General features: G+C 57.5%; 1 protein-coding gene across 1 annotated transcript in view; it reads left to right on the top strand.

Moving 5' to 3' along the window:
- The first annotated feature begins 2026 nt into the window (after positions 1 to 2026).
- Positions 2027 to 14008, top strand: part of SHANK1 (SH3 and multiple ankyrin repeat domains 1) — a 44870-nt gene continuing 32888 nt past the window's right edge. Inside the window, 10 exon segments of the mRNA XM_007463415.1 lie at positions 2027 to 2281; positions 2485 to 2688; positions 3181 to 3252; positions 4562 to 4670; positions 4766 to 4917; positions 6616 to 6783; positions 7234 to 7350; positions 12296 to 12373; positions 12644 to 12710; positions 12966 to 13296. Coding sequence (XP_007463477.1) covers positions 2027 to 2281; positions 2485 to 2688; positions 3181 to 3252; positions 4562 to 4670; positions 4766 to 4917; positions 6616 to 6783; positions 7234 to 7350; positions 12296 to 12373; positions 12644 to 12710; positions 12966 to 13296 — 1553 coding nt within the window.

Below are 14008 nucleotides of genomic sequence, written 5' to 3'. Positions count from 1 at the left end.
CGCGCCCCCTCGGCTCCTGCCCCCGAGTCCCACTCCCGGGTGCCCCCGCCCCCTCGCCCCGGACCGGGGCTCTCCCCCACCAGCTTCTCGGCCCGCCCCAGCCCCGGCTCCCTCTCCCCGCCTCTCCCCGCCTCTCTCCGCCTCCATTCATTCTCCCGGGCCGGCTCTCGGCCAAGCCAGCCGCCCCCCGTCCCCCCGCCGCCTCCCAGGGCACCCCCCTCTCCCCCCCCCCACCCCGCCGATTCCTCAGCCCCGTCTCAGTACCAGCCGCGTGCCAGCTATTCTTAGCCGCGGAGCGTTTGATTCATGCCGCCCCGGCGGAGTGTGCCCGCTCCCTCCCTCTGGGCCTGAGGGGGAGGGGCCGGGGAGTCGGGGGCCGCCGCACGCGCCGGGGGACCCGGCTAGCTTTGCTTTCAGGCCGCTGGCCACCCCATTAGTGCCCGGTTGAGGCTGAGGGTCAGCCAGGGTCAGCGGAGGGGGAGTGGCTGCCAGCCCCAGGTCCGGAGGTGGGATGTGGAGTCGAAGGGTAGGAGGAGGCCGGGGTTTCCGCAAGGGTAAAGCAGGGCAGCTCTGCGGGGTACCTAGGGGGGGAGGGGGCTTCGAAGGCGTGGCCACGCTTGGGGGAGGGGTTGGCCTGCCCGCACTTAGACGCTGGCTCGCCCACAGCTCCTGCAACTCGCCTCCCCGCCACACGTTTTGTCTTCCCTTCCCCAACCCCCCCAGCCCATCCCCACTCCCCCAAAGTCAGCAGTACCCTCCACTGCTTCCCATCTCCATGGCAACGTGCAGGAGCTGGGCCTGGTGTGGGGGGGAGGGACAAGACCAGACATTCCGGTTTCCGGTGCTAGGGTGGGGGGGGTGGAGAAAATGAGAGAAAAGGACCCCATCTGGGACTCACCCTTATAAGACTCCCTCAGGGGCAAAGAATAGTGGGGATCTGGAGAGGATCTCTCACCCCAGTCCCCCGGAGTCTCACCCCCCCTTCTTAGCCTCCCTCCCAGCCCCCCAGTCTCCCTCAGAGTGGGGCCACCAGTAGTACCAGGCAATGCCAATCCACCCACCCAGCGGCGCCAGGCCTCAAACACACTCACAGGTCATCTGCAGCCACCGTGCACCGACAGGGTGGCTGTCACCTGGACAGCCCTCCCAGGGCCAGCCTCCCCACCCCCACACACACCCTCTCAGGATGCCCCCAGAAACTTGCACAGGCAACCTCTTGTGGTTCCCCCGGCACACCCCCTGCGTGGTACTCTGCCCCGTGACACCCCCATCTCAGTGCCCCTGCCCCCTGGGATGCCGGTTCCCCAGCAGCCCTCTGCACACATTGTCAGCCACACTTCAGCGAAGTCACCAGCTCCACCCTAGGCTCAAGGCACCTCCCTCTCCCCCTTACTACACCTCAGCCTCACCCCAGTTATCCGGGAGGAAGATGGGAGGATCTCAGGTGAGGGCCCTGGCTGGGGCCAGGAGGGCAGGATGCCGGTGGGTCGCCCACCTGTCTGTCCTCAGCTAATTTTAGCTGCCTTATCCGTGGCCTGGCAAAGTGGGCCAGTAGCTCCCGCGGTGATTCTGCGGTTTCTGGGACACCACCACGCTGGGTCAGCGGCAAAGTGGGGCGCAGGAGGGGCGGGGGGCTGCGAGCAAGGCCAAGGGCAGGGAAGGAGACGTGCAGGAAGCATGGCAGGGTTGGGTGTGTGTGTGTGTGTGTGTGTGTGTGTGTGTGTGTGAGATGCGGGGGGGGGTGTGTGTGTGTGTGTGTGTGTGTGTGTGTGTGTGTGAGAGAGAGAGAGAGAGAGAGAGAGGGAGAGAGAGAGAGCGCTTAGTGGAGGCTGTAGGAGTGTCTGGGGGGGTGTGTCCAGCCTCCTTCCTGCCTCCCTCGGGCAGGGTGGGGCGGCTGCCCTTGACCATTTGTCCACTGAGTGTGCCTGTGGCCTCCAAGGGGTCTGGGTTCCTAGTCTGACAGCCGCCCTTGGCCCCCCGCAGCCGCCTGTGATGCTGCCGTCCCCCGTCGCCCCGTGGCCCCATGATGACCCACAGCCCCGCGTCAAGCGAGGACGAGGAACGCCACAGTGCCAGCGAGTGTCCCGAGGGGGGCTCAGAGTCCGACAGCTCCCCAGACGGGCCTGGGAGAGGCCCCCGGGGGACCCGGGGCCGGGGCAGCGGGGGACCTGGTAGCCTGGCCTCGATTCGAGGCCTCCAGGGCCGCTCCATGTCTGTCCCAGACGACGCCCACTTCAGCATGATGGTCTTTAGGATTGGCATCCCTGACCTGCACCAGACAGTGAGCCCGCTGGCCGGAGGAGGGGCGGGGCGGGAGAGGGACCCGAGCCTGCACGGGGAGGCCTCTGGTGCTGGGTGTCCTTACACGTGGCCCCCAATTTCCAGACCCCCACGTATTGCCCCCAACACCCACTCTGTCCCTGGAATCACCCACAGCCCCTTCCCACACCACCTCAGGCCCCTTCCTGTTGCCTCCCCCGCCAGAAATGCCTGCGCTTCAACCCAGATGCCACCATCTGGACAGCCAAGCAGCAGGTGCTCTGTGCCCTGAGCGAGAGCCTGCAGGATGTCCTCAACTACGGCCTGTTCCAGCCGGCCACGTCGGGTCGCGACGCCAACTTCCTGGAGGAGGAACGGCTGCTGCGGGAGTACCCCCAGTCCTTTGAGAAGGGGGTGCCCTACCTGGAGGTGAGGCCCACAGCCTTCCTGGCCCCTTCACAGATGACAGAAGACACGTCCTGAGACACATCTGCCCCCTCCCCGTTTGTTCCCCCAGCCAAGACCTTGGCAAGGGAAAACCCAGTGGGCTCTTCTGGATTCGGGGGGCACCCAAGAATCAGAGCCAGAGAGGCCTGAGTTTAAATTACCGTGCCCTGTGCCTCTGACCAGTGGAGTGACCTTGGGCAAGTCATTTTCCAGCCCCAAGCTTCCCGTTATCGATCAAAGTGGGAAAGATTGCCCAATTTCAGTAGGTATTCAAGAACCTTCCGCATGGGGTCCAGACTCCCTAGGGGTTGCAGTCCACATGCCCAGCATGTGGGCCCAGCACCGCTCTGCCCACCCAGCCAAGGCTCTGGGGCTGTTTCCACCCTGACCCAGAGTTGACTCCTGGCTCAGAAGGGGGTCCAGACCCCTGATTTTGAGTCTCTGTCTCTCCCTTTACCCCACCCCTGGCCTCAGTTCCGATACAAGACCCGAGTTTACAAACAGACCAACCTGGATGAGAAGCAGCTGGCCAAGTTGCACACGAAGGTGAGAGAACCCTGCTGACACTTGCCCTCCCACCTGGAGCTCCCTGCCCAACCATTTTCTCTCCTATCTCTTCCCAACAGCCCTCCAAGCCTTCTCTGCCTCTGCCAGGGTCCCCCACTTAACTTGGGATGCTGTGTCACATTTGGGACAACCCCAAATGCCCCTGCTAACCCTATCATAGCCTTTTTTATCTCCTCTCTTTCCTCCTTGTGCCTCTGCTCAGGCTCACAGCGTTTCCACCTCGGTCCCACTTTCTTCATCTTTGGATTCTCCCCTCTCATCTCCTAGGTCCCCTATATCCACTCAGGGCCCCCCTTCCTTGGCCTGTGACTCTGACATCTAGCATCCCTCTGCCTAAGGACTGTTTCATAGACACTCTGCAGTTCCCACAATCCCAGAGCCTAAATCTCTGCCAGATCCAAGGATGCTTTCCTCCCCAGCCATGTTTATCCTCCTGCTTCCTTGCCCTCCAGTCCTCAGACTATATGTCCCCTGCGTCTCCTCTGGTCCCCTAAAAGCCGGGAAGAAGCCAGGGGGCTGCTTTGGTCAGAAGTGAGGTGAAGGATCCTTGACCCTTGGGAAGAAAGCTCCCAGGCATCTTCTCATCCCCATCCCCACTCCACCATGCATTTGTCTCTGTCCTCCCCAAAATATTCCATCCGTCCAGACCTGTACCATCCACTGCGGGTGTTTCCAGACACGTACGGCCCCCTGGGTACCTGCAGTGTGGCAGGTCCGAACCGAGCCTCGCTGTGAGTGTGAAATACGCACTGGATTTGGAAGACTCAGTACCCGCAAAAGTAAAATATCTCATTAATAAATTTCATGTGGATTACCTGTTGACAGGTAATATTGTAGATATGATAGATTAAAAAGAGATAGGTCAGGGCCTTCCCTGGTGGCGCAGCGGTTGAGAGTCCGCCTGCCGATGCAGGGGACACGGGTTCGTGCCCCGGTCCGGGAAGATCCCACTATGCCGCGGAGCGGCTGCGCCCACGGGCCATGGCCGCTGGGCCTGTGCGTCCGGAGCCTGTGCTCCGCAGCGGGAGAGGCCCCAGCGGTGAGAGGCCCGCGTACCGCAAAAAAAAAAAAAAAAAAAAAAAAAAAGAGATAGGTCATTCAAGTGAATTTGAATGTAATTGAAAGTTCCCCTTCCTTTTTAAAAAAAAACAAAAAATGGTGGCTACTAGGGACTTTTCAATGACACGTGTGGCTTCCTGTGTGTTTCCGCTGGACGGCACTGCTCCAGCACCCAGCTTTGCTCCCTGCCTTCCTGACAGCCCCGTCTTCTTTTTTGTCTGTGCCTCAGACGGGCTTGAAAAAGTTCCTGGAGTACGTGCAGCTCGGGACGTCCGATAAGGTGGCACGGCTGCTGGACAAGGGGCTGGACCCCAATTATCATGACTCGGATTCAGGAGGTAGGGTGGGGGCCGGGCGCTTTGAGAGGGCTGGAGAGTTAAGAACAAGGCCTAGGGGTTGCATGTGACCTGCCTTTCCCGTCCGCCCCCACCAGAGACCCCCCTGACGCTGGCTGCCCAGACAGAAGGCTCTGTAGAGGTGATTCGAACCCTGTGCCTGGGCGGGGCCCACATCGACTTCCGGGCCCGGGATGGCATGACAGCGCTACACAAGGCCGCGTGTGCCCGTCACTGCCTCGCTCTCACGGTGAGGTGCCAGATCCTCCCGGGACCCTCCCCAGAGCTCAGAGGCACCCCCAAATTACCATGTTTCTCGCCCACACTGCATTGGGCCAATTGACCCAGACCCTTCCTCCACCTCTTCTCCATTGCTACTCCTCTGACTGAATCTGATACCCTCCTGGGACCTCCAGGAGCGCCCACCCACCCGAGCTCAGGGCTCATGATCAGCTGTAGTTGATGGTCACGTGGACCCTTGCCCTACACACAGGTAGATCATGTTAATTTCCTGACACCCAGGACTTCTCCATTCCCTCTGACCCAGCTCTACACCAACGCCTACCTCTGTCTCCCCGACTGTAGACTGTCCTGGTGGCCTTTAAAATGCAGAGTGAGCTCCCTGCTGTGCCCCCAGATAGACCCTCCTCCATACACACCCTGCAGACACAGCCCCTTCATCTGCCTCCTCCAGACACTGGCCCTCAGCCCCTCCATCTACCCTTCCCAACCTAGCAGCTCAGCCCCCCAAACACACCCCCCTTCTCTCACAGCCCCCTCCTCCAGTGCAGCGTCTAGAATGTGCCTTCCCAAATTGACGAACCTCGTAGACCCTCAAAATACATACACGGAGTCAGCTCGCCCGGTCTAATTTTAAAGCGGTCTTCTCTCCCCTGCCCCAAGGGCACTTGACCCCTCTTCATACACAGGTCAGGCTAGGCCGCCCCCAGACCTCTTGATAAACACCAGGATTCATAGATGCTCCAGCTTAACGGAGCCTCTTTTGCTTTCTCCACTCCTTTCTTGAAGATCCCTAAACACCAGCCACAAAGGTCTGCCTTACAGCCCTGGAATCGACAGACCCTCTTTATGTACACCCCTCCCCCGGACCCCGCACCTGCCCGCACCCCACCCCTACCCCCCAGGCCTGCGCCGTCCGGTCCAGCAGCCACCAACCACATGGGGTTGTGTAGATGTCAATGGATTCAAATGCACCAAAATTAAAACTTCCGTTTCTCAGGCTTACTAGCCGCATGCAAGCACTCAGTAGCCCACACGCGGCTGCCATGTTGGATCGTGCCGTTGTAGACTTCTTCCATCACCACAAATGTTGCGAATGTTCCGTTGGACAGTGCCACTGCAGACTCTCCTCACACAGGGCTGCCGCCAACAAGCACTCTTTCCTAACGTGCTCGATGCTGCCAGCCTTCCAGGCCCAGAGCTGTTACTTGAGTGGGCCCACTCCCTGCCCCCGAGCCCCCAGCCGCTGTGAGGCTGGCCCAAGTGGCTTTAACCCAAGCTTGCCCCCTCCCAGACTTCCTTCTGTGCCTCATCCTCAGGATTCCGGTCCTAATAACACCTCCCACCCAGCCAGGGACCATCCTGCATCCAGACTCCGTTCTCTCATTTGTCCCCCAAACCAGCCTGTTGAGTAGGTGGGCACTAAGGCATTAGGCTCCTTCAATGGCTCACCGAACATTGTCGCCCATGGGGGAAGGTTGGGCAGGATTTCAGAGTGGGAGGGTCCTCTGGAGGCATCTTCCCAATCCCTTCATAGTTCACAGGGACGAGAGGCTCTGAGAGGGGAAGGGCCAGTATCAAGGTCGCTCAAGGGCATCATGGCAGGACCAGCACTGGCACTGGCCAGTGTGGGTTACCCAGGACTCCCCTCCCCACTGGCCCTTCAGCATGAGCCAGTACTTGTCTGTCTTCTTTTTTCCCTTCCTAGGCGCTCCTGGATCTTGGGGGGTCCCCCAACTACAAGGACCGCCGGGGGCTGACTCCTCTGTTCCATACGGCTATGGTGGGGGGCGACCCCCGCTGCTGTGAGCTGCTCCTGTACAACAGGGCCCAGCTGGGCATAGCTGATGAGAACGGCTGGCAGGAGATCCACCAGGTGCTCCTGACTTGGCCAGGAGGGGCTGGGGGCTGCATGGGTGGTTGCTGGACCCTGAGGGGGCCAGGGATCAGGGACCCCGGTCCAAGGAGCTAGGGCTCCAGATGCTGGGGTCCTCACAGAGGGGAGGGGTGGGAGTAGCATGGTCCCCAAAGAGGAAAAGATGAGGGCGTCAACACCGGGACCCTAAAGGGGATGGCATGGGACCTGGAAACCTCGATCCCTGAGATGAGTGGGGATGGCCTCTCGACCCTCCCGAGGAGCCAGCCCAGAGCCCTGGGCCTTGGAATGACTTGCGAAGCTGGCAGCGTGAGTTCCTAAGCAGGAAGGGGGGTTGAAAGGAGAAGGGGAGGTGGTTGTACAGCTTCCTGACCTCGAGGTGAAGGAGACAGACAGATGCCATGGCCAGGTGGGTCTGTTCCAGCCTCCTCCGCTCCCAATCCTCTCCAGGCCTGCCAGAGGGGCCATTCTCAGCACCTGGAACACCTGCTCTTCTATGGGGCTGAGCCTGGAGCCCAGAACGCCTCGGGGAACACGGCCCTGCACATCTGCGCCCTCTACAATAAGGTCTGCCCTGCAGCACCCACCCCGGGCCCTCCTCCTGACTCCAGCCTCCCAGCCTCCCTGTGCCCTCTGTTCTTTTCACTATTTCATTCATTCATTCAGCAGATATTTCCTGAACACCTTCCCTGTGTCAGGCTCAGACCTGGGTGCTGAGGACACAGTAGTGATTAAGACAGGCAGCCCCTCCATCAAGGGACACACCCTGCCGCTATGATCCCGAGTGTTCAGAGGGCGGTCACCGGGAATCCAGGTCCCTGTGGGAGCCCACGTCTGGGCTTGGCCTTGGGGCTGGGGTGAAGGTGGCTCTCTGGAGGACGTGCCATCAGTGCTGAGATGATGAGTTGGCCAAGTAGAAGAGGGCAGTAAGGGTGTTCCAGGCAGAGGGCATAGCCTGTGCCAGAGGGGAGAGAGTCGGGATTGCTCCTGGAAATGCAAGAAACTCCAAGGGTCCTATTTCTTTTATTTTTAATTTCTATTTTATATCGGAGTAGAGCAGACGTTCAATGTTGTGTTAGTTTCAGGCGTACAGCAAGGTGATTCAGTTATCCGTAGACATGCATCCCTTCTTTTTCAAATTCTTCCCCCATATAGGTTATTACAGAATATTGAGTAGAGCTCCTGTGCCATACCGTAGGTCCTTGTTGATGACCTATTTTACATATAGTAGCGTGTATATGTTAATCCCTGAGGGTCCTATTTCTAATGGGTCTCCAGGTGCCAGTGGAGCACCACCCACTGCAGGGGACAGGGGAAAGGCCAAACCACAACCCCTGAAGGGGACAAGAGTGTGTCGCAAGTTGTAGCAATTCAGGGCTGGGTGGACAGTCCGCAGTTCAGGAGTTGTGAGTGGAGGTGAGCAGGAAAGAACTGGCCGGGGGTGGGGGTGGGGTCTCACGTACCCATTCCAGCTGTGATGTAGTGGCCAGTTGGGTTGGCAAGAGCCGAGGCTCTTAGCCTGCTGACCCCGGCCACTTTGCCACCTGTGCACCAGGCGATCCTGGGCAGGTCAGCCTCCCCTCCGGTGCCTCAGTCTCCCCACCTGCTTCCCAAGGCTCCCTGCCCTTAGACGGTTGCTGCAAGGACTTCGGAGGCCAGGGCCTGGCATGCTGTGGCTGGTCCATCAGCCTCTTCCCCCTCCTCCAGGAAGTCTTCCAGAACAGCCCCAGTCCCTTCTGCCTCATCAGAACTTGCAGTGCCAGGATGTGGCAGGTAGCCACGTGCCGCCTTGTGGCAGCAAACAGTCTGCTCTGCGCCCGCAGAGGGAGAACTCAGTTTGTCAGATTGCCGTCACTTCCCCGCCCCCACCCCCCGCCAGTGCATCTGTCTCTCCTACTCCCTGACACCGGCCTTGTGTCCGGATTTTCTGACTCAATAGCCTGTGCACAGGCCAGGATGCCCCAAACAAGTCCCGTCCCCTCTCTGAGGTTCCGTCCCGCTCTCCAAAATGGGAATAACGTCAGCTGGTTGGAGGGGATGAAAGATCATCTGTATTAAGTGCTCATCCCTGGAAGGCAGCTATAAAAATAATTATTATTATTATCGTTATCATTACCGTTATCAGTCAGGATCAGGTCAGGAGACAGAAACCATACCAGTAATCTGAATAGGGAAAGTGTAGCATGTATATAGTTATACAGAGAGAACAATTACTCTAAGCGGGTCAGATGAGCCAGCCATTTCCCCGCCTTGTGCTTCTCCTTCCTCATCTGTGAAATGGGTCAGTAACACCTACCTTGCAAAGGATCAAGGGTGTGAATGTTTTGCTTGCTCTCGGCATGGTGCTTAGCAAATAGACGCTTGACAAATGCAAGTTCTTCTCTCCCCTTGTCTTCCCTCCCAGACTTTAAGCTTCCCAAGGCCCAGAGCTGGGTCTGAAAGATTTCCTCACTCTCTGCCCCTCTGGCCTCCTGGCATGCCCATCTAGCCTCTGGTGGTGAAGATCAGGCCCATATCCAGGCTGCGAGCTCCTCAGGGGTAGGGCCTAAGTCTGATCAATCGCTCTGTCCCAAGGCCCCAGCATATAATAGGCTTAGATGTATCTTTGTTGAATGAATGAGTGAGTGAATGAATGATCGAATGAATGATGGATCAGATGCCTGATTTCCCCCAAGACCACGCACAGCACCCAACTCAGAACATTCAACAGGTATCTGCTTCGAGATAGATTGAATGACTTCATGAATGAATGAATGACTTGAACGAATTGAATTTTGAATGACTCAACGCCACATCCTCCATCCTCATCCTTTCCATGCCCATTTCTTGAGCACCTACTGTGTGCCCGCTATGAATCAGACACCGCATGGAGCCTGTCCTCGGGAGGGTGGGGGGAGTTCGCAGTCTGGTGAAGAGGCAGCTGTGTAAACAAATAGTTGCAATACAGTGAGATAAGTGCTAGCACACCAGTAAATATGAGGTTCTCTAGGAGTGTAGTGAATTGCTGGTTAAGCTGAAAGAGATGCTCTGGGCCTGTGCTAGGCAAGGTGGCAGTGGGGGCTGGCAGATATGCAAAAATACACATGGCACTAATTTACAGTCTAGCTGGGGAGACAGCATGTGCACACACGGACACACACACTCGCACTCACAAACACATCCAGAAAACGAACCAGGCTAACTGTGCTGTCCAATCGGAGGACCACTGGACTTGGGCAACCAGAGATGTGCTTTCACAGGAGATAGATGAGCACTAAGATTAGAAGGCTTGGTTTGAGTCCTAGCTGCCCCACTGACTGGCTGTGTGACCTTTGGCCATGGATTTGCCCTCTCTGAGCCTGTCCTGTAGGATGGACCCATACAAGCATCCTTGATGGGTTTGTCACGTGAAGAGGGTGAGACCAAGCAGGTGTTTTGTGAATTCTGGTTAAATTAGCGTCTTGGGGATCCGGAGTGGAGCTGAGCTGGGGGCCAGGTTGCGTTTGGCCAGGCCAGGATGAAGGGAGAGGACGTCCCCTCATCCAGCAAGTGTTTATCAAACAACTCTTACGGGCCAAGCACTATGCCAGGTGGTGGGTGCCACAGACAAAACCATGCCTCTCTGAAACGGACATTGTAGTCGGGGAGAGATGCTGGAGACGAATAAAATAGAAATAAAATTTCAGGGAGGCAGTGTTATGAGGACAATGAGTTAATTCTGGCTTAGAAGAATGCCCGGCACATAGCAGGTATCATGTAAATTAAAATAAAGCCGGGAACCGGACAAGGGGTTATTTTCAACAGGATAGTCAGAGGGACCTTTTCTGAAGAATTTACATCTGAGCAAAAACATGAATCAAGTGGGAAAAAGTGAGCTGTACAGAGATCTAGGGGCAGAGAATTCCCAGCAGAGGAAGCAGCAGGTGCAAAGGCCCTGGGGCAGGAGCGTGCTTGTCAGAGGAAGGAGGCCAGTGTGGTTGGAGCATGGGGAGCGAGGAAAAGTGGAAAAAGATGAAGTTGGTGAAGCTGGGGGCGGGGGGGGGGGGGCGCGGGGCATGGCAGGCAGATCAGCAGGGGCCTCCTAGGCCAGGGCAAAGACATTGGGTCTGACCCGAAGCGTGAGAGAGACTGACGTGTTGTGATTGACATCCCTTCCCCCACTGCCCGACCCTGGCCCCACCGCCCCCTTCCTTCTGCGTCTAGCAGAGTGTGTGATTAGAGCAAAGGCTTGGGAGTCAGAAAAAAGCTGGGTTCAAATCCGAGTGCTGATCGTCACCAGCCACACGACCTTGAGCTCCTTTTGAAGCCTTAGTTTCCTCATCTGTAAAATGGGGACAATAGTTTCCATCTCTTGGGATTGTTGGGCCCTTCGGTGGCTACCTCCTCGAAAGTGCTGAGCACAAGACATGCAACATAGTAAGCCCTCCAAGAGGTTTGAATTGGTGGCTCTCAAACTGGATGCTTCTGCCTCCCAGGGGACATTTGGCAATGTCTGCAGACATCCTTGGTTGTCACGACTGGGGAGGGGAGTGCTACTGGCATCTAGTGGTAGAGCCCAGGGATGCTGTTCAAAGCCCTACAATGCGCAGGATGACACACCACCACCACCCCCGCTACAAAGACTTGTCTGGGCCCTAAATACCACTAGTGCTGAAGATGAAAACCCCTGATTGGGAGGTTGGGGTTAGCAGATGCAAACTGCTATATATAAAATGGATAAATGACAAGGTCTTACTGTATAGCACAGAGAACTATAGTCAATCTCCTATGATAAACTATAATGGAAAAGGATAATTTTAAAAAAGGATATGTGTGTGTGTGTGTGTGTAACTGAACTGAGTCACTTTGCTGTACAGCAGTAATTAACACAACACAGTAAATCAACTATACTGCAATAAAATAATAATAATAATAAAGAAAACCCCTGGTTTAGGTTAGTGCTGTCCGATAGGCTATAACCTGGGTCACACGTGTAATTTTAAATGTCTCAGGAGCCACTTTTAAAAAAAGGAAAAAACAAACAGGTGACATTAATTTTAGTAGCATATTTTATTTAACCCAGTGTATCCAAACTATTATCCTTTCAATGTGTAATCAGTATAAAAATTTTTAGAGGGACTTCCCTGACGGTCCAGTGGTTGAGACCTCACCTTCCAATGCAGGGGGTGTGGGTTCGATCCCTGGTCTGGGAGCTAAGATCCCACATGCCTTGTGACCAAGGAACCAAAACATAAAACAGAAGCAATATTGTAACAAATTCAATAAGGACTTTTTTAAAAATGGAAAAAAAATATTAGAGATGTTTAAATTACGTTTTTCATGCCAAGTCCTTGAAATCCGGTGTGTATTTTGTATGCATGGCACCTCTCAGTTTGGACCGGCCACATTTAAAGGGCAAGTGGCTGCTGTCCGGGGCAGGACGGGTTTCCATCAGATGGTTCTGGAAGTTCTTAGCACAGTGTCTGTGTCCACTCATGGTGACCTTAACTGTGTTTTTTTTTTTTCCCTTTCACCCTGTGCCACTGACCATCAGGAGACGTGTGCTAGGATACTCCTGTACCGAGGAGCTGACAAGGATGTGAAGAATAACAGCGGCCAGACCCCCTTCCAGGTCTGGGGCTGTCGGGGCTGGTTGGGAGGGGGCGTGAAGAACACAGAGGGGGTAAGGAAGGTGGGAGACTTTGGGGTGCTGGGAGGGAGGCACTTGGTCTGCGAGAGGAGGAGGGACGAAGTTACCGGGGTGAAGGTTTGGGGGGACAGCTGGCCAGAGACCTCACAGTGTTTCCTGTTTCCTCTCTCTCTCTCTCTCTCTCTCTCTCTCTCTCTCTCTCTCTGTCTCTTTCTCTCTCCTCCCTGGGCTCCCTGTACCCCCTCCCGCCAGGTGGCAGTGATTGCTGGGAACTTTGAACTTGGGGAGCTGATCCGAAACCATCGAGAACAGGACGTGGGTGAGTGAGTGAGCTAAGGGGAGAAGCTGTGGGCCTGGGGGGTGCGTGGTGGGACTGGGGAGTCAGCGAACCTGATTTGGGGGCCAGGATGGGATCAAGTACACCTGAGCAGCGGCAGGGGTGGGCTTCCAGGCACCCCACTCTTTCTTATCTCTGTCTTTCTCCCCTCACGCTTCCCCCCCACCATCTCTCGCCCGTATGCCCTCCCCACCTGCCTCTGCCTCCCTCTGCCCTCCTGCCACCATGCCCCCTCAGTGCCCTTCCAGGAGTCCCCCAAGTACGCAGCCCGGCGACGGGGACCGCCCGGCGTGGGACTGACGGTGCCCCCCGCGCTGCTGCGGGCCAACAGCGACACCAGCATGGCCCTGCCCGACTGGATGGTGTTCGCCGCCCCGGGGACCTCGTCCGCTGGGGCCCCCGGCCCTACCTCAGGGCCCCAGGGCCAGTCGCAGCCCTCGGCCCCCAGCACCAAGCTCAGCAGTGGGACCCTCCGAAGTGCCAGCAGCCCCCGGGGCGCCCGGGCCCGCTCCCCATCCCGAGGGAGGCACCCCGAGGAGGCCAAGAGGCAGCCCCGTGGACGGCCCAGGTAGGGGAGGGCTCAGCCCTGATCCCACAGACCCCATCCCAGCCAGATCCCCTCGTCAGAGCCACAGCTCCGCGCCCCACCCCGGGCCATCCCAGCTGCCTCCCTCCTGTCCCACATGTGGCTGGTCCCCCATCCACCCACCTCACTGGTCCCAGCCCCAGACTACCAGACCCCTCTCCTAACCCTTGAGGCAGTGAGGGCACCGTGAGCCACAGCCTTGCACCTGAGTCCAAGCGCACCAACATTTAGCTGAGCACCTGCTCCGTGGGCCTGGGCGGGAGGTGCCCAAAAGAAATGTTGGACAGACAGAAAGACGGGGCACGGTGAGAGGGAGCCAAACAGAGATGGGGTGGGCGAGGGGGTCGGGGAGGGGTTTCCGAGCTTAGAGATGAGACCAGAGGTCGGGAGGGTGGGCACGGGACATCCTGGGGTAAAGAGGCCAGGCTGGCTAGAGGAGGACGGTAAGGGGGTGCTGTGGCTGGCCAGCCTGTCCTGAGGACGTGGGCGGGAGGGAGATCATGGCGGGTCGGGGATGGCAGGCAGAGGAGTTGGATTCAACCCAGGAGGAAGCCGGGAGTCGCTGAAGGCTCGTGAGCCAGGGATGACACAGTCAGAGCTCAGCTTCAGGAAGCTGCATCAGGCAGGGCATGCAGGACCGTGGGAGGGGACAGAGCCGGAAGCCAGGAGGCAGGAAGGAGGGCTGGAGCCGGAG

The sequence above is a fragment of the Lipotes vexillifer genome, unplaced genomic scaffold, assembly GCF_000442215.2.
Source record: "Lipotes vexillifer unplaced genomic scaffold, Lipotes_vexillifer_v1.1 scaffold802, whole genome shotgun sequence".
Taxonomy (NCBI): domain Eukaryota; kingdom Metazoa; phylum Chordata; class Mammalia; order Artiodactyla; family Lipotidae; genus Lipotes; species Lipotes vexillifer.
The sequence above is the reverse complement of the archived record's forward strand: the minus strand, read 5'-3'. Positions and strand labels throughout refer to the sequence as shown.